The sequence below is a fragment of the Acomys russatus genome, chromosome 1 (assembly GCF_903995435.1).
Source record: "Acomys russatus chromosome 1, mAcoRus1.1, whole genome shotgun sequence".
Lineage (NCBI taxonomy): Eukaryota > Metazoa > Chordata > Mammalia > Rodentia > Muridae > Acomys > Acomys russatus.
The window spans coordinates 6125762-6148904 of NC_067137.1; the positions used below are offsets into that span (position 1 = coordinate 6125762).

The 23143-nt window shown below is 46.4% G+C and overlaps 1 protein-coding gene across 1 annotated transcript; it reads right to left on the reverse strand.

Moving 5' to 3' along the window:
* Positions 1-6537: 6537 nt before the first annotated feature.
* Positions 6538-19415, reverse strand: Epcam (epithelial cell adhesion molecule). The gene is made up of 7 exons (XM_051152922.1): positions 19129-19415; positions 17622-17687; positions 16948-17011; positions 15265-15366; positions 12101-12304; positions 7954-7998; positions 6538-7102 (listed from the first exon to the last, which is right to left on the reverse strand). Exons 1-7 carry the CDS (start codon positions 19413-19415, stop codon positions 7061-7063), a joined length of 810 nt encoding a protein of 269 aa, XP_051008879.1. The 3' UTR covers positions 6538-7060.
* Positions 19416-23143: the final 3728 nt, after the last annotated feature.

A 23143-nucleotide genomic window follows, 5' to 3' on the forward strand; every position in this document is an offset into this window, starting at 1 on the left:
GGGTCTCTACTGGAGGTGGTGTAGCAAAAAACAAAGGGGCAAAGAGGTTGCATATTGTTTTACTTACAAGCTAGTGAATGGGAGCAGATAATACACTGTTTTAGAAATAACACATCCGCATGCATACACACCCGCACATACACACACAAACAAACACACAAACAAACACACAGGCACACAAAGGGAGAGGTGTAAATTGATGCCTAGAGAAAATTGGAATGTTATAAATATTTATAGGGCTAATAAACTTATTAAGATGTAAGTGATTATGGAGAGCTGAAATGTTGCAAGTCCAGAGCCAAATTATCTTGGGCTAATTTTAGTCTCCTAAAGAGCTGCTTACTGGCCACCTCGGTGTTTATCCTAACAGCCTTGTGACTATCAGGTAAAGTCTTTGTAAAATGTACAGACCCCTTAGCTTCTACTGACTCAAAGACTAAAACTGCCATCAAATCAGATCTGAGGCCTCTAAGAGCCTACCCTCCCACCAGCCCCCTTTGCTATAACCTATCTATAGTGGAAGTTTTGTTTTCTTTAAAAACCCAGTTATGAAGCCAAGCGTGGTGGTGCACGCCTTTAATCCCAGCACTCAGGAGGCAGAGGCAGGCAGATCGCTATGAGTTTGAGGCCAGCCCGGTCTACAAAGCAAGTCCAGGATAGCCAAGGATACACAGAGAAACTCTGTCTCAAAAAAAAAAAAAAAAAAAAAAAAATGTTTTTGCTTTAATCCCCAAGAGTGAGATATGGGGCTGATTTTAGTTTGTCCACTAGTGATAATTGCCTCCTGCAGCTCAGAGGCCCTCAGAAAGGGGCATGGTCTTTGCCAATTACAGATCGTTTACTTCTGAGGACTCTGAGAAGGTATAAATATCAGAGCAGAGAGAGAGAGAGAGAGAGAGAGAGAGAGAGAGAGAGAGAGAGAGAGAGAGAGAGAGAGAAAGAACACTTTCAGGAGAATGCTTCGATGAAACAGTCAGAAAACTGCTCCAAGAGGGACTCTTCAAAGAGACAGTCGTAGGAGGAAGAAAGCTGCAGGTTCGATGGACAGCTGGAAATCCTGAAGACCGATATTGGTATTTCCCCCAAAGAACCAGAGAATCCTAAGCAGCCGGAAGTAGCTAACGAGAACTCCGTCCCCTCTCCCTTCTAACCTTCTTTCTCTCCTACCTAGGGTTGGGGTCAGGGGTTGGAAGGGAGGTAGAGGTATAAGAAACCAAAATAAGCTGGGTGCAGTGATGCAGCCTGTAATCCCAGCACTCATGGGAGGCAGAGGCAGGTGAATCTCTGAGTTCAAAGGCCAGCTTGGTCTACAAAGCAAGTCCAGGACAACCAAGGCTACAAAGAGAAATCCTGTCTCTAGATAGATAGATAGATAGATAGATAGATAGATAGATAGATAGACCAAAATAAAATAGAGATAGAAAGTAGTACCAGCACATACCTGATTTTTTCATACACACACATACACACACACACACACACACACTGGAAAAATACCTTGACTTATAACTTTCTTTGGTACTATTACATTACTTGAGGGCATTGAGATGGCTCTGGGTAAAGGCCTTTGCACCAAGCCTCATGACCTGAATTTCATGCCTGCACCTGTTGTGTGGTATCCACCAGGAAAAAAAACTCCTCAGACACAGATTTAAGGCAATAGAAACTCCTTATTAGCTGGCCAGTAACTACCCTGGGTGTTCAGGATCCCAGTGTAGCCCTGAGCCTTTCTCAGGGTGAGATTTTAAGCACACAAAAGAACTATATTCCGGGTTGATATATTTCACTTAACAAGAACAGCCAGGTGTGGAACTACTGAAGCCAAAAGACACATTTAGAGACTTTCCCAGAACTGTGGACTTTAATGGATTAGGCCTTGGTTTCAGTTTTGGCAGGTGGTGTTGTCTATGTGCTGAGTTTTACAGCCTGAATGGCACTTCCATCATGGAGGCAGTTGTGCTAACTGAGGTCTGGGGAGCCTGTTACAGACCCACAAGCAGAGAGAGAACCAACTCACACAAGTCATCCTCAGACTTCTATACCCCCGTGCTATGGGGTTCACATCCTATGGATGCAAGCACACACACACACAAAATACAGACTAACTGAATAAATAATGCAGTGAGAGTTTTGGGGTTCTTTAAAAACACAGAAATGTTATGGGACTGGGTTTCTGTTTTGGTGCCAGGTGTGGGATATGGGGCTGGCTGCTTCAGATTAACCACAGCATCTTTTTTTATTTTTTGTTTTTGGGTTTTTCGAGACAGGGTTCCTCTGTGTAGCCTTGGCTGTCCTGGACTCATTTTGTAGACCACGCTGGCCTTGAACTCACAGCGATCGGCCTGCCTCTGCCTCCCAAGTGCTGGGATTAAAGGTATATGTCACCATGCCCGGCCAACCACAGCATCTTACAGCGCTCTTTCTAGTTTATTTTAATTTAGATTTCTTATTCTTTTGCCTCTTTTCTCATGCTGGATCTGTAACTGCCCAGCACCCAACCACTTGAGAAGCTGGTTTAAGAGTTTTCTCCTGCTGGGTGTGGTGGCGCACGCCTTTAATCCCAGCACTCGGGAGGGAGAGGCAGGTGGATCGCTGAGTTCGAGGCCACCCTGGTCTACAAAGCGAGTCTAGGACAGCCAAGATTAACACAGAGAAACTCTGTCTTCAAAAACAAAAACTGCTGCTATACTCTTCGGTTTTTGTTTTGTTGGTTTTGAAGTAGGGTTTCTCGTTGCTGAATATGTGGCCCTCAAGAAACGGACACAGCAATGTTAGTTTGAGGACAGTCTGGGTTATACATGAGACCCTGTCTCAGAAAGTCACACCAACAAATAGCAAGTGGTCCACATCTGTGACCCCACGGCTCTGTAAGCAAAAGCAGGTAACTTGTTACAAGTTCAAGGCCATACAGGGCTACATAGGGAGACCTTATCTAAAAATGAAGTAAAAAATATGGGCCATATGGGCTTGGAGAGGCCAAGCTGGAGAGATGGCTCAGAGGTTAAGAGCACTGTCTGCTCTTCCAGAGGTCCTGAGTTCAATTCCCAGAAGCCACATGGTGGCTCACAACCATCTATAATGTTATCTGGTGCCCTCTTCTGGCCTGCAGGTGTACATGCAGGCAGAGCACTGTATACATAGTAAATAAATAATTCTTTAAAACAAAACAAAGCAAAATGGGGCCGAAGGCTAGGCTAGTGAAGGGAAAAGAAGACTCATGTAGCCGGGCGTGGTGGCGCACGCCTTTAATCCCAGCACTCGGGAGGCAGAGGCAGGCGGATCACTGTGAGTTCGAGGCCAGCCTGGTCTACAAAGTGAGTCTAGGACAGCCAAAACTATCACAGAGAAACCTTGTCTCGAAAAACCAAAAAAAAAAAAAAAAAGAATACTCATGTATTTTCCAGGCATGACAGAGATTTTCTTGACACTGCACAGCATCTCTTTGCACACAGTTCTCCCTGGCAGTCTCCAGCTGTCCTGATGCACGTGGCAGCACATCATTTAGCAGGTTGTCTGGTGGTACCCAGCAGCCCCCTTAGTTAGACTCAACCATTTCTGGCCTGCAGACTTTCTGCCCCTATAAGGACTGACAACTTCAGCAAGCAAGCAGTCCTTGAGAGTAGGTTTGGCAAACCACGACTGCTGGCAAAGACCTGTGATTCCAGCTGCTTGGAAAGCTGAGGCCGGAGGATTGCAATTTGCCTGTGCAGCTTAGTGACGTTCTGATTCAAAAATAAGAGGTGGCTCTGGTTAAGAGCACCGCCTGCTCTTCCAAAGGTCCTGAGTTCAATTCCCAGCAACCACATGGTGGCTCACAACCATCTATAATGTAACCTGATGCCCTCTTCTGGCCTGCGGGTGTACAAGCAGACAACACTGTATACATAATAATAAATAAATCTTTAAAAACAAAAACAAAAACAAAAAGGGCTGGAACTTCACAAGGATTCTCTTGTTGTGTCTATACCCTAAATGCTGCAAGTCTATGCCACCAGGCGCGCACACACACACACACACACACACACACACACACACACACACACACACACACACTCACGTCTGAGTCCAGTCCCAGAATGAAAAGAGGAAACAGGTTTATGGAGGAAGGCCTGAGACCACTGAAGGTTAGTTATGTGGAACTGTCTGGAACTCAGCATGAAGGTGAGAAATGGACACAGTGGTCATTTGCTATGCAGCAGGTAACTAAGGCAAGGAGATGGACAGAGTCCCCCAGCAGGAGAGACACGGCGGAAGAACAAATTCTGGAAACATGACAATTTCAGAATTGGCAAAAGCAGCAAAGGACCAGGAGACACCAAAGATAATGTAGACAGCATTGTAGGTGGGGACTGAAGCAAACATCACCACGTAGGCTTTGGAGAGGACGTAGTGCCATGAATAGGCACACCTTAGCTGGGGTAGCTTCAGAACAGAATGCAATGGCTTACCCTTTTGGCCAGGTTTGTGCGTGTAGATACGAAGCTGTGTCAGCAGAGGGCGCTAGAGAGGCCCAGCAAGGAGAAAGGATTGCTCTGACTGTTCTGATGGATGCCTGGGGCTGCTGTTGTCCAGCTCCCTTAACATGTGTAGTTTCTCTAGCACTCACAGCCTGAGGCCTCTCATAGGCTCTCCGGCACACCTGCTGCTGCAATTTTACACAATGCTTTTGTTTTTGTTTTTTCTTTTTCTTTTTGGAGAAAGGGTCTATAGAGAAAGGCAGCTCTTGGGCTGGCTGACCCGGAATTCAGTATGTAGACAAGGCTGGCCACAAACTCCCAGAGATCCCATACAATGGGATCAAAGTAAGACCAAGTCTGAAGAATGCCTTTGGCACTCTTCAGGGTGAGACACTTCCTGTGAATAGCTTTCTCCTGGTACTGTAGAACAAGAGTCATCAGTTTCCCTGTAAAGGCTCAGACATCACTTAGCTCGGCATCTGTCTCAAACAGCATACATGAACCGTCATAGCTGTGTTCCATAAAGCTTTGTTTGTATTTCATATAATTTTTACATGCCAAGTAGCATTCTTCTGGTTTTTCTCCTAAGCATTTAAAAAGCACAAAAATTTCAGTCACTTTTCTCATTTTCAACAACAAAAATTTCAACTTACAGCGGGAAGGGTCGGTCCATCATGGTGGCAGGAATGAAGCAAGGGGCTCACATTACACCAGTGCTCAGCGGCCACTGTGCCTGCCCAGCCCGCGTTCCAAGTGTGCACACATTCACAGTAAGGTCTAGAAGGGCTCTCTTGTGCATTGTATGGATACACCTGTCAACCAAAAACAAAAACAAAAACAAAAAAAAACCCTATGGCCTAAGGCCTATGGATGGCCTAAGGTACAGTCAGGAAGTAGTTGGGATTTCCAGAAAGCACAAGGGATTCTGGGAGAGACAGGTGCAGGAGATTGAGCCGCCAAGATGTGAGGAAGATGTCGCCTGAGCTCAGGTAACCAGGCACGTGGAAGAATGTGGATTAATATAATGGGTTAATTTATGAGCTAGTCAGAGAAGAGCCCAGCTATATGGCCTAGGTTTTTGCATAATATTTAATGAGTCTCATGAGTCGTTGTTCTAGGAGCCAAGGCATGGGAGGAAAAACCACAACAACGTAATGGTGCCCTACCACAGTAAAGTTCTACACGAAAGGTTAGCTCACATCCTATATGTGTAAGTACGCATGCAAAGCTCTAGCTTGAGCCGGGTATGGTGGTGCATGCCTGCAATCCCAGCACCTGGGGAGGCAGAGGCAGGAGGATCTGAGTTCGAGGCCAGCCTGGCTTTAAAAAAAAAAGTATTAGAAAAGCTCTAGGGCCTGGGGAGATGGCTCAGTGGTACTGAGTTCGATTCCCAGCAACCAACCCCTCGTGGTGGCTCGCAACCATACTTTATGAGGTCTGATGCCCTCTTCTGGCCTGCAGTGGTATATGCAGGGAGAACACTATACACTAAAAACAAGCGAGGCGTGGTGGCGCACTCCTTTAATCCCAGCACTCGGGAGGCGGAGGCAGGCGGATCGCTGTGAGTTCGAGGCCAGCCTGGTCTACAAAGTGAGTCCAGGATGGCCAAGGCTACACAGAGAAACCCTGTCTCGAAAAACCAAAATAAATAAATAAATAAATACAAACAAACAAACAAAAAACAAAAAAGTATTAGAAAAGCTCTAGCTTGTAGTTAAGGGTTGCATGTTTCCTAGTAGTGCAAACTGAACCCAGGGCCTCTCACATGCTAAGCACAACCCACCACTGAACCTGCCCTGCTATCCCCAGCTCCCAGAATATGTTACTGATGGTCAGGACCTCAGGGTGTCGTCTGGAACTCAGTATGTCTACACAGCCTGTGCCGGCCTCAAAACCTGTCATGCCTTAGCCACCCCCCGCCCCCAAGTATTGAGAGTATAGTCATGAGCCATAACACAAGACTTACCAGCGTCGTTTTTTATTCCTTTCAGATAAGGTGTCAGATAGCCAGGGCCAGTCAGTGCCAAACTACACACACAGGAAAACTTGCAAACCCCAATCTCCTACACATACCTCTCAACTACGAGATTCCAGGTCTGTGTCACTTGGAGGTACAGAATATTTAAAAACCTATTATCTTAAGTATACATATGCTAGGAAATTTGAGTCAAACAAACTTAGAAACTCAGTTTAAAAACGTTTTATTTCGTTAAAAAAAAGTTCGTTATGTACAACACTCCGGTATAAAGAAAGGCAGCTTTAATCACAGGATGAGGCTCGTCATCGGATTCTACTGTGGAATGTGTGTGGCGCACTCTTCAATATTAAGCATAAATTATTTTAACTTTGTAGGCTAAGTTCTGAGTCCCACACCAGGCCTGTTCAGTCAGATATGATATTTGTCTAATTTTAAGATTGACACTGCCAATGTCAAGCTGCTTGTATTTATGAGTACAAATTTCATTGTGACAAATATTTGACATTAACTAACAAAAACAGTAACCCTTTAAAGGTTCTCATCTTGTCCTGTGTCTCCCCATTTGCAATCTGCGTTGTTTTTGCCAGGTCCCCTTCTTCGGGTGGCCCATCCATTAGTCACAGGGTTAGGCATTGAGTTCTCTGTGTATCTCACCCATCTCCTTTATCTGCAACAGAGAGGACAGAGCATGCAAGGAAACTGGAATAGCTTTCATTCCTTGTTCAGTCAGAAAATAGTTTTTTTTTTTGGTAGGTTTTTCAGGACAGGGATTCTCTGTGTAGCCTTGGCTGTCCTGGACTCACTTTGTAGACCAGGCTGGCCTCGAACTCACAGCAATCCGCCTGCCTCTGCCTCGCCCTGAGTGCTCAGATTACAGGCGAGTGCCACTGAGCCCGGTGTTGCTGTTGTTTTTCAAGACAGGGTTTCTCTGTGTAGCCCTGGCTGTCCTGGACTCACTCTGTAGACCAGGCTGGCCTTTGCCTCCCTAGTGCTGAGATTAAATGTGTGTATCACCACATGCCTTTAATGATTCTTAACCACTGGGCCATCTCTCCAGCCCTTTAAATGATTCTTATAAACTGGAAAGAAATAGGAAATGAGGTCAGCAGTCAAATGGACTTTGCCCAATAGGGCTCCACGAGGCTATGCCCCCACAAGACTCCAAATCCATTAAAGCCAAAGCCAGTTTCCACGAAGCTTATCTAAGAAGCAGAAAGCAAACTGGGTAGTGGTGGTGCACACCTTTAATACCAGCACTCGGGAGACAGAGGCAGGTAGTAGTGAGTTTGAGGCCAGCCTGGTCTACAAAGCGAGTCCAGGACAGCCAGGGCTACAGAGAAAGCACACACCTTTAATCCCAGCACTTGGGGGAGGTAAGGGGCAAGCAGATCTCTGTGAGTTCCAGGACAGCCAGGGCTAAAACAGAGAAACCTAGTCTCAGAGGGCGCCTGTGCTTTGTCTTGGAAGGGATAGTGATTACTCAAAGTAAGAACTCAGCACAGCTCTTCACCCACTTACCTCAGCCTTCTCATATTTTGCTGATTTCTTCCTTGTGGAAATAACCTGGGGAGGAAAAAAAAAAGGTTACTATGACTACTCAAACAAAAGTGGCCAAAACTAACATGTACTTTGGACTGATGTAAGTACATGCACAAGTTTGGGGGTCTAAAAAACTGGTCATCCAGTGCCAGCCCTTTGAACATCTATGTCAAGACCAGAGGCACCTTCTGGAGCAGAAGTTTTTAACTGAACACAGACAAAACACCTCACAGTCCTACTTAGACATCACGCTCCAGACTGTGTCTTCTAGGTCACGCTTGCAGATGCCACCGACACATAACGCTGAATGTGCCTCTTGGTTTTCCTTTCCTTGGTGGTTGGTTCTTTTGAAACAAGGTGTCGCCGAGTAGCCCTACTGGGCCTGGGTCTCTCACTATGGAGACCAGGCTGGCCTCAAGCTCAGGTCTACCTCCTTAGTGCTGGGACTAGAAGCATGTGCTCCCACACTCGGTGAAGCTTCTTTACAACTTTGGTTTCTGTGTGACAAACTTGTCTGTTCTGTTTGCCAGCTGATGCTTCTCTTCTATAAACCCCTACTTACTACCACGCTTCTTCTGAGGGGGCTGTTGTGTCAAGACGGGACTCTGCTACGTAGCCTAGGCTAGCCTTGAACCTTGGCCCCACAGTCCTCTGCTCCAGGCCACCTTGGGCTGGAATCACAGGTAATGTGCCACCGTATCTAGTTTTGTTGCATTTATTTCCTATTTGGGGGAGGGGGTGTGAAGGTGTGCTTCATCCCCCTATGGGAGAACAAATCTCCCCAATCAGTTCTCATTCCCACCTTGTGAGGTGATTAGATGGCCACCAGCGTAGTGACAGTATCAGCTCACGACCCCCAAGGCCAACTTCTCAGCACAAGGGAAACTTTTTTTTTGGCCCCAGAAGGACAGAGGGCAGGGAATAAAATACAAAGAGAGGAGACAGGAGGATGGGGGAAGGGAGCTGGGTAAGGGGTATCTGGCCCCAGAGGACAAAGGATAGAGAAGAGAAAGATGTGGCCCATAGGAAAAGGAAGAAACCCCGTGCTAGGATGAAGTGTTTAATTTCAGTTGGGTATGCTAATTAGGTGAGCCAAAGGGGGCTTTTGATTTGCTAGACTTCAATACTTTGATAGCTGGACCTGGTAGTCAGCCCCAGGAAGAGGAAGTAGCCAAATAAGGACTAGACCTTGGAGGCTAGCTTTCGGAATGGAGTTAGGAAGGGGGTAAGGGAAAGGCCCACCAGAGCCATGCCTACCACACTCAAGCTGGCCAGAGTCCCTTCAGCCAGGCCTGGGCACTGATGCTTGCTCTACCCACTGCCAGCCCTGTTGTCTTTCTTTTTGTAGGTTTCCTCACCAACTTATAAGGACTCTTTCTATGTTATACATAAGATCCATTTCTATTTTATGCACCATCAATATTTCCCCAGACTCCTTTTTAAAATTTGATAGAAGCCTAAAGCAACTTGAAACTCGATCCTCCTGTCTCATCCTCCTGAGGGGTAGGACAGCAGGTGTCCTCAAAATGCTAAAACGTTTAACTTCAGTTGGGCACAGCAGCACATGCCGACAGCCCAAGCAAAGTAGGATGATCAGTTGAACCCATGAATTCAACACCAACCTGGTGTAGACTCCTATTTGGAAGAAAACCAGACATACACGCACGCACAACTGGGTTAAGTACTTGTCGCACAAACACAAGGACCCTAGTTCCATCCCTGGTATCTCTGTATAAAAGCCATATGCGGCTGTGTGTGTTTGCAAACATAGTACTGGGAAAAGACTTGACAGGTGCCCAGAGCTCACTGGCTGGCCAGCCAGACTAACTGAAATGGTGAGCTCCAAGTTCAGGCAAAAACCTTATCTCAAAAACAGAAAGGTGCTTCAAAGCCAGTCTGGTCTACTTAGTGAGTTCCAGGATAGCCAGGGCTACACAGAGAAATCCTGTCACAAACAAAAACAAAAGCAAACAAACAAACCAAAAAAGATGACTCAGACCTTAAGAGCACTGTCTGCTCTTCCTGAGCTCAATTCCCAGCAACCACATGGTGGCTCACAACCATCTATAATGAGATCTGGTGCCCTCTTCTGGCCTGCAGGCACAGATGCAGGCAGAACACACTGTATGTAATAAATAAAAAAGGAAAACAACAACGACAACAAAGGAGGCAGAGATGAGATCCCTAGCCTGAGAGCAAGCTGCCTGGCCAGGCCTGCTCTGGGTTTGACGGAGAGAGCCTGACTTAAAGAGTAAGGCAGAGAGCCATAGACAAAGATTCCCAACGTTAACCTTGGGCCTCTCTGTGCACTGGAATATATATGCGTGGGCACTTGCACACAAATATATCCCCACACATGTGAACACATACACTCAAGCATACCACACACACACATACATATAAGAAAATAGCTGGGCGGAGTTGGTGCACGCCTTTAATCCCAGCACTCTGTAGGCAGAGGCAGGAGGATCACTGTGAGTTCGAGGCCAGCCTGGTCTCCAAAGTTGAGTCCAAGACAGCCACGGCTACACCACCACAGTCAACTACCTCTCTTTCTATAAGTTGCCTTGGTCATAGTGTTTTATCAACAGCAATAGAAAAGAAAGACCGTCAGGGATGCTTACCCTGGTAAAGCGCTTGGGAGCATATGCGAGGCCCTAAAAATCTATCCCTAGTGCCACAAAAGCAAAAAGTTTATCTGATAATGCATCCCTTCGCAGACTCCAAGTTTCTTGCATCCCATGGTTTTGTTCCCGGCAATCTATCAGCACCCCTTATGCTAATTTGAGATTACATCCTTATATCTGCGCAGTTAGAATTCATCTGGACACAAGTGTGTTGCCCACCTTCTCATGTCCCACACTCTGCTGTGCCTGCCCCGTGCACTTGGGGATCAGTCAGCCTGGAGAGGGTAAAACAGGAACTCACGGTTTACCCACTGCAAACCATGTGTGGTAACGCTGGACTGAAAAATCACGTCTCTACATGTCTTCAAATCTATCTTTCTATTTGGGCTTTCTGAGGTAAGGCCTTGCTACATAACTCTAGCTGGCCTTTAGTCTTGTTTGTTGCCTCCTCCCCCAAGATTTTTGTTTTGTTTTGTTTTATTTTTTTGAGATAGGGTTTCTCTGTGTAGCTGTGGCTCACTCTGTAGACCAGGCTGGCACACACCTGTAATCCCAGCACTTGGGAGGCAGAGGCAGGCAGATCTCTGAGTTCGAGGCCAATCTGGTCTAAAACGCGAGTCCAGAACAGCTAAGGCTACACAGAGAAATCCTGTCTCAAAAAAAAAAAACAAAAGAATGAGGGAGAGAGACCCAAGTGTGCTGGGATTAAAGGTATGCGTTACCACTGCCAGGCTCCCCAAAGATTTTTGTTTAGTTTGTTCTATGGTCCCTGTGAAGGTCAGAAAGTGTCAGACCCCTTGGAACTGAGTTACAGATGGTTCTGGAAACCCAATCCTGGTTCTCTCCAAAAGCAACAATGTTCTCTCTCCAGCCCCTGGCCTTAAAGCGTTGATCCTCCTGCCTCAGCTTCTCAGGGGTTTAGAATACAGAAGTAGGCCATCATGCCCTGCTCAAACCAATCTCTGAATTCTGATATATATTGCTGAGATTACCTGATACCAACCACCGTGAAGACCCTAGGATAAAGCAGACTTCTTTAAATCTCAAAACCTCCCAAGCACTGGGGTTATAGGTATGTGCCACTGCACCCAGTGCAAATTTGTTATTTATTTAGAATCATTGCTACATGCGCTATTTTTGACTGTTTCCTCGCTAACTTAAGCTTATTGTTTGGAGGCCAGGCGTGTAGCTCAGTGGACTAGTGCTAGCCTGGAATGCCTGGGGCCTGAGCTCAGTCTCCAGCACCACCAAATGCAAAAACAAACAGCTAAGTGTCACGTCGTCCATCCCAGGGTCCAGTTTAGGAGCTCTGTTCTGGCAGGAGCGCTGAGCTCAGCTGTGAGGGATCCAGGTGCAGGTGTTTTCCTCATGAATAACCCTTTCCGGCTTCCAAAAGTGACGATTTTGTACAGAGGAACCAGAAACACAACAAAGTCCTTTGCTAATGTTAGTTTCTAAGAGCGCATCCTTCAGTGCGCCCTGACTGGTCCTGCACTCACCAGAACAACAATGCCAGCGATGATTGCCAGGGTCACCACCACAATGACAGCGATGATACCAGCCGTGAGGCCCTGCATGGAGAACTCAGGCGCCTTCTCGTCAACATAGTAAATCAGAGTCTGCCCGGGCTCCAGGTCAAGTTGTTCTCCATTCACCCTCAGGTCCATGCTCTTAGAAGAACGGAACAGGGACTCCCCTTTCACCTGCAGAGGAGAAAAACAAAACCACTGAAGGCAGTCGGTGGCGTGGGCACCAATGATCTTCAGTGTTTCGCTGATAATAACCGGATCCCGTGAAACTTTAAAGCACTATTATTTACATGAAAAATGCGATGCATAAAAGCAGAAATGAAGCCATGTACCACCCTCCAACTTAAAAAAACAACACATGGCCAATTTAGTGTCATCACTGTTTCTTCTACCCCAAAGTATTCTAAAGTAAGTTTAGCTAGGTATGATATCTTCATTTGTAACCTTACATCTTAGAAAGCTGAGGCTAACCAATCGACCAACAAAACAAAACAAAACAAAAATCAGGCTGGGTGTGGTGGTACACCCCTTTAATCCCAGCACTCGGGAGGCAGAGGCAGGTGGATCTCTGAGTTCAAGCCAGCCTGGTCTACAAAGCGAGTCCAGGACAGTCAAAGCTACACAGAGCACCCTGTCTAGAAAAACAAAAACAAACTAACAAACAAACAAAAAAGACCCCCTCGCAAAAAAAAAAAAAAAAAAAAAGACCAGAAAGAACAAACAATAAACATATAAGTGTAGGTTTAATTTTTTTTTGTTGTTTGTGTTTCGAGACAGGATTTCTCTGTGTAGCCTTGGCTGTCCTGGACTCTCTTTGTAGACCAGGCTGGCCTCGAACTCACAGCGACCCGCCTGCCTCTGCCTCCCAAGTGCTAGGATTAAAGGCGTGCGCCACCACGCCTGGCTAGGTTTAATTTTTTAACTAATATATTTTATTATAACTTATTAACTGAGTGTATCTCACTTATAACCCGACTAACCAAAGCAATAGGAAAAGAGGATTAAAGAACACAATAACAAAACCGTAAGGATATCAGTTCCAAGGAGCAATTCTCCTGGTATAATCAGCAGGATTTTTTTCTGCTGGAACCTGGAGTACCAGAACCTAGAACCTCAGCAGGAGCCGGAGCCCCGAAGCCTTCCCTCGAGCAGTTCTCTCCAAGAGCATCTCGAAGTGGACCGATGAACAGCCAAAACTATCTGAAGTCTCCAAGGGCTCCGCCTTTGGTTCTGGGCTCATTTACATATCTCCTCCCAGAGTCTGTTCACGGATCTTTTCAGCTGGCAACAATCAAGCTCCCGCACGAGGTGGTTTGTCTTCTAGTGGATTAACCTCACCTGTCTCTCACAAGACTGTTCCGATCCCACACTTGGGATCATAAAAAACAAGTCTATCTCTCCTTCATATAAGGAGAACTTACATGAACTCAGTGCTCCTGCCTCAGGCTCCAGGTGCCAGTATTTTAGTGTTCTACCACCTTAGGCACTTACATAAATGTTTTAAAAATGGAGACTGACTTTACATCTCAGAGATTAAGAGCATTTAAGAGGACTTGAGTTTGGTACCCAGAACCCACATCAGGCAGCTCACAACTAATTGTAATCCAGGTCCAGTGGACCCAGTTAACCTCTGGTCTCTGAAGGCACTTGCACTAATGTGTGTGCATGTACACACACACACACACACACACACACACACACACACACACACACACACATCCCTACACAGAATTTAAAAATTAGTCTTTAAACTGCAGAATGACTCCTATTCACAGGAATTAGGATACTGGATGGAGTATAATTACCAATGTAGAGCTAACCAAAGTGAAAATGAGAATTGTAAGAGAGAAGGCTAACTGTAATAGCTTAGCAGTAGGCCGTTTTCCCAGCGTCCTGGATACATACTGGGTTCAATTCCTAACACGGCAGAGATTAAGACAAGAAGAGTCGGAGAGGGCTAGAGACTGGCAGAATGCTTACCTAGCATGTGCAGAGTCCAGGGTCCAGTCCTCAGTATGACATAAACTAGTCACAGTGACATGCACCTATAATCTAGCACTTGGCACTATTACATCACAGACCCCTAGCTGCCCCTCCTCCCTAAGACAGCAGGCCAAGCGTTCCCTACCAGCTATGGTTTCTATACTGCTAACAAACAGTGCTGATGCCTGGACACCCTCAAAAGCTATACAACAAAGGGGTCTCTCTGGCTCCCTCGCTCTGAGTTCGCCTGCTTCCCTTACCTTCCTTTTAAGTCCCCGCTATGCCATCCATGGTAAATATCTCTACTCTTTTATTTTACATTTTTCTATACTTTATATTTATTTTTATTATTCTTAATTTCAGTTGACGGCTGCCTGGTGTGCTTGCTGGGGGTCAAACACAGGCCCCTCTGGAAAAACAGTATATGCTCTTAACCTGCTAAGCCGTCTCTCCAGCCCCACTTCACAGTCGACGTTTCCCCCAAGTCTGTGTATCATGTTTTCCCCTGCATGGCCTCTGGAACGAAGCTCACCAAGCTGTCCTACTGCCTGGCTCAGCGGTAGCCTCTGTGACTGCATGGCCCTCTCTCCTTGGACAGCTCATCTCTGGAAGGATAACCTCACATCATCCCTTTCCCAAACTACTCCTTTCTCTTTTTGTAAGTAGGGCACAGTACTTGGGAGATAGAAGCAGGAGATTCAGGGTCCAAGGCCAGCCTAGCCTAGCCTGTCTCAAAAACGCAAACACTGAGCAAGATGGCGTACGTGTTTAACCCCAGCACTTGGGACGCAGAGGCAGGCAGATCTCTGTGTCGTCAGGGAGAACCTAACCTATATATATAGATATATCCTGAGTGTCAGCTCAGCCAGGGATATATTGAGATCCTGCCTCAAAAACAAACAAACAAACAAACAAAAGACGGGGCTGGAGAGATGGCTCAGAGGTTAAGAGCACTGACTTCTCTATCAAAGGATCCAGGTTCAATTCCCAGCGACCACATGGTAGTTCACAACTGTAACTTCAAGATCTGCCACCCTCACACAGACATACGTATAGGCAAAACACAAATGTACGTGAAATAAAAATAAATAAATTATATTTAAAGACAACAACAAAAAAGTATTGTTTGAAAAATTACAGTTCATACTTACATCTTTTTCAAAATAATAAGCCACATCAGCTATGTCGACATCATCCTGAGTTTTCTGAGAAGAGTTTTGCATCAGATCAATAGTGATAATATTATTCTCATACTGGGGGGAGGAAGTGAAAATACAAATTAATCAATTAAAATATATGAAAGTCAGAATATTTAGAATTTTATTTTCTGTAATCTACATGTACCAGTAGCTCTTTCCATTAACGGATAATTTAATTTATCACCAGTAATTGAAAATTTTCTGAGAGGTCTTCATCTGAGAGAATAAAAAAGCAGTGCAAGGGGGCTGGAGAGATAGCTTAGAGGTTAAGAGCACCATCTGCTCTTCCAAAAGTCCAGAGTTCAATTCCCAGCAACCACATGGTGGCTTACAACCACCTGTAATGAGATCTGGTGCCCTCTTGTGGTGGGCAGGCACATGTGTGGGCAGAATACTGTGTAAATAATAAATAAATCTTAAAAAAAAAAGCAGTGCAAACTACTTTTTTTGAGGAGCTAAGGAAAGGGCTAACTAGGCATGATGATTAGCTGGAGCTGTCACCTAGAACAGACAAGCTAGAGCCACAAGTCTCAGCAAGGGACTGTCTCGACTGGACTGACCCATGGACAAGCCTGTTTAATTATGTAAACTGACGTGGACTGCGTCACTTTGGAGGCTGCCTGCGTGTGTACTCACTCTCTGCTCTTCACTGTGGATGTGGCTAGCTGCGTAACGGCCATCACACAGTGAACATCACACAGTAAGGACTGAATGAAAAGACAGAAAGCTGGAGGCGGCCTGCATGTACTCACTCTCTGCTCTTTCTTCACTGTGGATGCGGCTAGCTGCATAACGGCCATCACACAGTGAACATCACACTGTAAGTTCCTACTACAATGACTTGCCCACAATGAGATTAATCTGGAAGCCTTTGGGGGCTGAAGACATGGCTCAGCAGTTAACAGCACGCAGCTCTTACAGAGGACACGGCTTCAATTCCTAACTGCTAACCATCCGTAACACTAACTCCTGGGGGGGGGGGGCTCGGTGTTCTTTTCTGGATTCCTGGGGCACCAGGCAAACACATAGTGAGCACACACATGCAGGCCAGACACTCATACAAGTCTAATAAGCCTAAAAATAAACCTCTACACGTCCCACATCCTCCACGGCAAACTGGGGCTTTCAAAGTCAATGGAAGGAAAACTACTTGGATTCCATGGTAAGTGCTCAGGATTTAAACTGTTACTAAAACTCATTTAGCTACCATTATAAATCACTGGCTGTCACCTGGGCAGTGGTGGCACCCACCTTCAATCCCAGCACTCGGGAGGCGGAGGCAGATGTGGATGTCTGAGTTAAAAGCCAGCCTGGTTTACAGAGTGAGTTGCAGACAGCCAGGGGTACACAGAAAAACCCTGTCTGAAGGGGTAAGTCATTGACTGTCTTTTTTTTTTTTTTTTTGGTTTTTCGAGACAGGGTTTCTCTGTGTAGCCTTGGCCATCCTGGACTCACTTTGTAGACCAGGCTGGCTTTGAACTCACAGCGATCCGCCTGCCTCTGCCTCCCGAGTGCTGGGATTAAAGGCGTGCGCCACCACACCCGGCTGTCATTGACTGTCATTTATACCCAAACCATACCCCTCTACCAACTCGCTGCTAAAGCGGGGAAAACAAAAACAAAAAAAAAACTTACCAGGATATTTTTGATAAATTTCTGATTCAGTTTGTATCGAGATGTGAGAGCTTCCTGAAGTGCACTGCAAATAATTTACAAGCTTTGTTAAACAAAACAAAACAATGTACCATATAATAATAAAATCTCTACTTTTTAAGCAGATAGTTTAGTGACTACGCTGTTCTAATTGTTATCTTTTTTTTTTAATAGAGAGTGGTTCATTATGTAACCCACACCGACTTGGAACTTGGTATGCAGTGGCGATGAGGCTGTCTAATTTTTTTTGTTTGTTTGTTTTTTGAGACAGGGTTTCTCTGTATAGCCTTGGCTGTCCTGGACTTGCTTTGTAGACCAGGCTGGCCTCGAACTCACAGTGATCGCCCGGCTTGAGGCTGTCTAATCTTAATGTCACTTTGCAACTCTAACAGTAAGTGGTTCCAGCCAGCACCAGTCACTGAATCTGGAGCTGCTGGCTGTCAGTCAGGCTGATGAGAGGCAGAGCGTTTACACAGTAGCCCTGGGTCTGCCAACAGAGCAGCCACACATTCCAAAAGGGCAACGGTAAGTTCACCGTGGAGAAAGCTGGCCGACATGGCTTGTTGGGGACGAAGCGCAAGGGTGAGTGAGACCGCTTACGCTGCTTTCCTGCCAAGGCGCATGAACACAGGGGTATGAATGTAAATCCCACTTACACCTGCAAACTCTGAAGGTCGTAAGGGTTCTGTCGCTCTTTGTGTTTCAGTTCAATGATGATCCAGCTGTAAGGCAAGGCACAACTCAGTCTTTCACGTGTTTTCCAAAGAGGCAAATATTCACACTCTGAAGGAGAATTAGAGCTAGCAGGACCTCTAAGTGTTGTGGTAAATACCCCCGCAAGTCCTTCAGAGAACCCACCCAGAGGTAACACCCTTTCTGACATCGACCTGCGGGTGCCAGCCACAACACAGGAGAGAGAAGTCAAGGCTGAGCTGGCCGTGCTGCACCCTGGGCCAGAGGGCGGGGTGGTGCAGACCTGCACTGCAGGGGCAGAGGCAGGAGATGGCCTGGGTTCAAGGCAAGCCAAGATTCTGACATGAAACCATGACAGACAGAGATGAAAAGGGGAGAGGGGGGAGAGAGAGGTAAGGAGTGAGGTGTGGGGGGGAGGGGGGAGATGGATGGAAACAAGTGACCACACAGCTCCAAAAGTCAGAGGCAGCAATTGCGCCCTTTGGGCTTGACCCCTCTCCAGTGTCCTGTCCATCCCATAGTCTCCTTTGGTTCAGTAGGTTTCTGTTGGTTTTCAGTCGTCTCTCTCCTAACCTACTCCACCATGCTAGGGATTGAACCCCACCCCCAGCTTTTCTACTATTTACGTCTCCACCCCAAATAGCTCATTCTTCTTCTTCTTCTTCTTCTTTTTTTTTTAATATTTTATTTTGATTTTAACTTATGTGCATTGGTGTGAGGGTGTCAGCTCTTGGCGTTACAGACAGTTGTGAGCTGCCATGTGGGTGCTAGGAATTGAACCCAGGTCCTTTGGAAGAGCAGGCAGTGCTCTTAACCACTGAGCCATCTCTCCAGCCCCCAAATAGCTCATTCTTAAAACACAGTAAGTGAGCAAACACAGTTTAAGTCACTCTTATTCACTTAACACTAACTCAACTTCAAATGAGGAACAGAGGTTAAGTGAAAATAAAGGGGGATGCTACCTGTCTCCATAGGACACTCATAAGCCAGCTCTGGAAATGTAATGTCCCAAGGGAAAACTTTTTAATTTAATGTCACAATCCCAGGCCAAAGATTATTCCACGCTGCCTTCCATCTCCTCAGACTTAATTACTTGCCGAAGATAAAAAACTTCAGCAGTCAGATAAATTTCCACAAAATAACACAACTGGACCAGAGCCAATAAAATGCAACTCAAAACTGGTGACACCAGTTTTATGAGGCCTGGGGACAGAATGGACATTCGCCATACCCTATTCCTGTCCATTTGTCTTGTTTGAAAGAGGATTTCAAGTAGCCCAGACTGGTCTCAAAACTCACTATGTAGACAAGGCTAGCCCTGAACTACTCCTGGCCCCGCCTCTGGAGTGCAAGGCTTGCTTACAGGTGTGCACTGCCATGCCCAGCTTTTCCTAGGGTAGAAGTCCAAACCACAAATTCTTATTTCATATTCAAAACTACAATTAAGCAAATGTGAACGGCCTCACTCACTAGGTCCTCACGCGCTCGGAGCAGGTTATTTCCGTGTCTTTGTCTGTTCTTCGGACGCCAGCCGTGTTCACACACCAGCACGTGGCGGTGCCGTTGCACTGCTTGGCCTTAAAGAGCCCTTGCTCATCACACTCGGGGTCGTACAGCCCGTCGTTGTTCTGGATGGCCCCCTCCGGCTTCTGTCGCTTCCCAGACTTGCTGTGAGTCATTTCTGCCTTCATCACCAAACATTTGGATGCCACTGGAAAGAAAACACAATGTCGGCCAAAGAAACTTTTTTTTAACATCATCCCAGGCCAAGGATTATTTCCTGTTCCCTCCCATTATCCTACACCTAATTACTTACTGAGGACACTTGACGTGCCAGTAAGACAGATTAGAGCCAATAAAACCCAACTCAAGGTGCCTCGTTTTTTAAAGGTATTATCAAGATCAAACTCCCAGGCAATAAGAATCTTTTACTCACATTTGGAGCAGAGGACAGTATTTTGAGTACCATAGGAAGTACACTGGCATTCACCGTTTTCATTTAAAAAGCAGCTTGTTGCCAGCTTGTAGTTGTCACAGACACATTCTAGAAAATTGTTTTAAAAAAATTAGTTTAAAATGTAGTTACAATTGTCAACTCATTCTGTCAATCATGCCTTTAAAAAGTGGTCCTGGTTCAGAGCTAGCCAAAGGCCAACACTTTCTCCATGGTTGTAGGGAGAGTAGGGACTGCCTCTGACTTGAACTCTGGTGCCCCCTACTGGACCACTTCCCGTTGGTGGGGAGGCTGGTGGCACTCAGAGGAAGAGGAAGGGGAAGCAGGCTGTCCAGATGAGGGAGGAGGTGCCCTTCTGTCACTGGCCTAGGGGAGGGGAATAGGGTGAAAGAGGGAGGGAGAGGGGAATGGGAAGATACAAGTGAGGGGATAACAATCAGGATGTAATCTGAATAAATTATTAAAAAAAAAAAGGGGGGGGGGGGAAGTAGTCCTGGAGCTAGAGAGAGGGCTCAATAGTTAAGAGCACTGTCTGCTCTTCCAGAGGTCCTGAGTTCAATTCCCAGCAACCACATGGTGGCTCACAACCATCTAGAATGTAATCTCACGCCCTCTTCTAGTGTGCAGGTGTACATGCAGGCAGAGCACTGTATACATAATAAATAAAGAAACCTTCAAAAAAAAAAAGAAAGAAAGAAAGAAAGAAAAGCCGGGCACTGGTGGCGCATGCCTTTAATCCCAGCACTCGGAGCTCTGTAAGTTTGAGACCAGCCTGGTCTACAAAGCAAGTCCAGGACAGCCAAAACTTCAGAGAAACCCTGTCTCAAAAACAAACAAAACAAAACAAAACAAAAAAAGGTAGAGGAGGAGGAGAAGATGATGAAAAGAAAGAAGTAGACGAAGCAGCAGAAGCAGCAGCAGCAGCAGCAGCAGCAGCAGTAGCAGCAGCAGCAGCAGCAGCAGTCCTGGAACTGGGTGCAGTGGCCCACTTCTGTAATCACAACACTCTGGGAGTCAAAGGCAAGCAGATCTCTGTGCGTTGGAGTCCAGCCTGGTCTACAGAGTGACTCCAGGACAGCCAAGACTACATAAAGAAACCTTGTCTTCAAAAACCAAAACCAAGCCGAGCGTGGTGGCGCATGCCTTTAATCCCAGCACTCGGGAGGCAGAGGCAGGCGGATCGCTGTGAGTTCGAGGCCAGCCTGGTCTACAAAGTGAGTCCAGGATGGCCAAGGCTACACAGAGAAACCCTGTCTCGAAAAACCAAAAAACAAAACAAAACAAAACAAAACAAAAAAAAGGAAGTGGTCCTGGGCAGGACATGGTGGCAGAAGCCTTTATTAGTCCCAGAACTCAGGAGGCAGAGGAAGGCAGATCTCTGAGTTCAAGGCCAGCTTGGTCTACTAAGTGAACTCCAGGAAAGCCAGGGCAATTACACAGAGAAACCCTGTCTTGAAAAAACAAAAAGCAGGGCTGGAGAGATGGGGCAGAGGTTAAGAGGTCTGTTCTTCTAAGGGTCCTGAGTTCAATTCCCAGCAACCACCTGGTGGCTCACAAGCATCTATGAGATCTGGTGCCCCCTTTTTGGCCTGCAGGTGTACATGTGGGCAGAATATGTATTAATAAATAAATCTTTAAAAAAAAAAAAAAAGGAACAAAACAAAACCCTCAAAAAACAAAAATACTGGCATGTAGTGGTGCATTCCTCTAACCCCAGCTCTAGAGAGACAGAGGATAGTGGATCTCTGTGAGTTCAAAGCCAGCATGTACAAGACAGGCAAGGTTACACAGAGAAATCCTGTTTCAAAACAAACAAAGGTTTATTAAGGAAATGTGACCAAGGAAGACTACTTCGGGGATTTCTTGGCAGCACTAAGGATCAAGCCTGGGGCTGTGCTCATGCTAATTTAGTGCCTCTGGATGAGCTACACCCTTGGCCTGTATTACCTGCTGCTGTTGCAGATAGCCCAGTTTGGCATCAAACTTAAGAGTCTCCCTCTTTTTAAATGTATTACATGTATTTACTAATTAGGAGCAGGGGCACCGGGTGGTATGTGTAGATGTCAGAGGGTAAACTTGTTGCGTCCTCTCCCTTCCCGTTACTCGGGGGGGGGGGGGGGGGGGGGGGCCCTGGGGTCACACTCTGGTCATCTCCTCACTGAGCCATCTATCTCACTGGCCAAACTAGCCGTTCTCTGCCCTTGGCCTCCTGGGTGCTGGGCTTAGAGGTGTTGGCTACTAGCCAGGGACAGTTTTGTTGTTGCTGGCTTTCTTTTTATTTTTTTAATTAATAAATTAATTTTTTTTTTTTGAGGCAGGGTCTTGCTTTGTAATCCAGGTTAGTCTCAAGCTCACAATCCTCCTGCCTCAGGCTCCCGAAGGGCTGGGATTACAGGCACGGCACCGCTTCGAACTACGTAGCCCTGCCTGGCTTGGAAATTTAGATGCAGACCAGGCCTTTTCCAATCAGAGATCTACCTGCCAGATCTTCAGGAATGCTAGGGCTATAAAGCCTTGCACCACTAGCCCAGCCAGAAACAGTTTTAAATACAGCCCTCTAAAGATCTTATCAGCCTTTCTTCTGCTATGAGGCTTTCTCTTTTGAAGTTCACTTTGTGCATTTACCTATACATTTTCTGTGTGTACCCATGCCAGCTCAGACGTGGAAGTCAGAAGCCAGCTAGGGTAGTCCGTTCTCCCCCTTCTTCTACCTGTGCATCTTGGGAATTTAACTCAGGAGTAACTTCACCCATTAATGTGTCGTGTCCCCCCCCCCCACCTGTCACTTAAAAACAAAAATCAGCCTGGCCTGGTGGCACAGGCCTTTAATCCCAGCACTCGGGAGGCAGAGGCAGGCAGCTGGCTGCGAGTTCAAGGCCAGCCTGGTCTACAAACTGAGCCCAGGACAGCCAAGGCTACACAGGGAAACCCTGTCTCCAAAAACCAAACCAACCAACCAAATAAACAAACAAAAACAACTCTTTTCCTTCCTTCCTTCCTTCTCTCTGTCCCTCCCCTCTCTGGGAGAGTCTTACTCCAGAGCTCCAGCTCACTGCTGCCCTGCTGCCTCTCAGCTCCTCGGGCGCTGGGCTTCCAGACTGGAGCTGACTGGCCTGCCTGCCCCTCTCACTTCGCACAGTCTCCCTCCTAGTCCTTTTATGTCCCCTCCCCCAGTCAACAACCCCAATCTGCAATCTATGGCTCCTCTCTCCTATCCCTCCCGTATCCAGTCTTCCTAAGTTATGCCTACCTTGGGGCCCAATAAATGCCTATTCAATCTTCTCATTAAACAGGGTTTCCTTTAGCCCAGGCTGGCTCCATGGCCACGCCTGGCTGGAGATGACCTTGAATTGCTGCTGTTCCACTGGCTTCTACTTCCTACTGCTGGGGTTACAGGTATACACTTGGTTTATGGGGTGCTGGGGGAACCAAGTCCAGGGTTTGCTAGGCAAGCACCCCACATCCCAGCCTTCAAGTTAGGAAAACACAAACTGTATTATTTAAAGTATTAACAAATACAGCTCTCGCCTG

Excerpts from the sequence above, each read along its gene's own strand:
- Epcam (XM_051152922.1), bottom strand. The coding sequence starts at position 19,415 with ATGTTAAAAAAAAGTTTCTTTGGCCGACATTGTGTTTTCTTTCCAGTG. Across the intron at positions 17,688-19,128 it reads TCCGAGCGCGTGAGGACCTA|CTGGATCATCATTGAACTGA; the intron begins GTGAGTGAGGCC and ends CTTGCCTTACAG. Across the intron at positions 15,367-16,947 it reads AATTTATCAAAAATATCCTG|TATGAGAATAATATTATCAC; the intron begins GTAAGTTTTTTT and ends TCCTCCCCCCAG.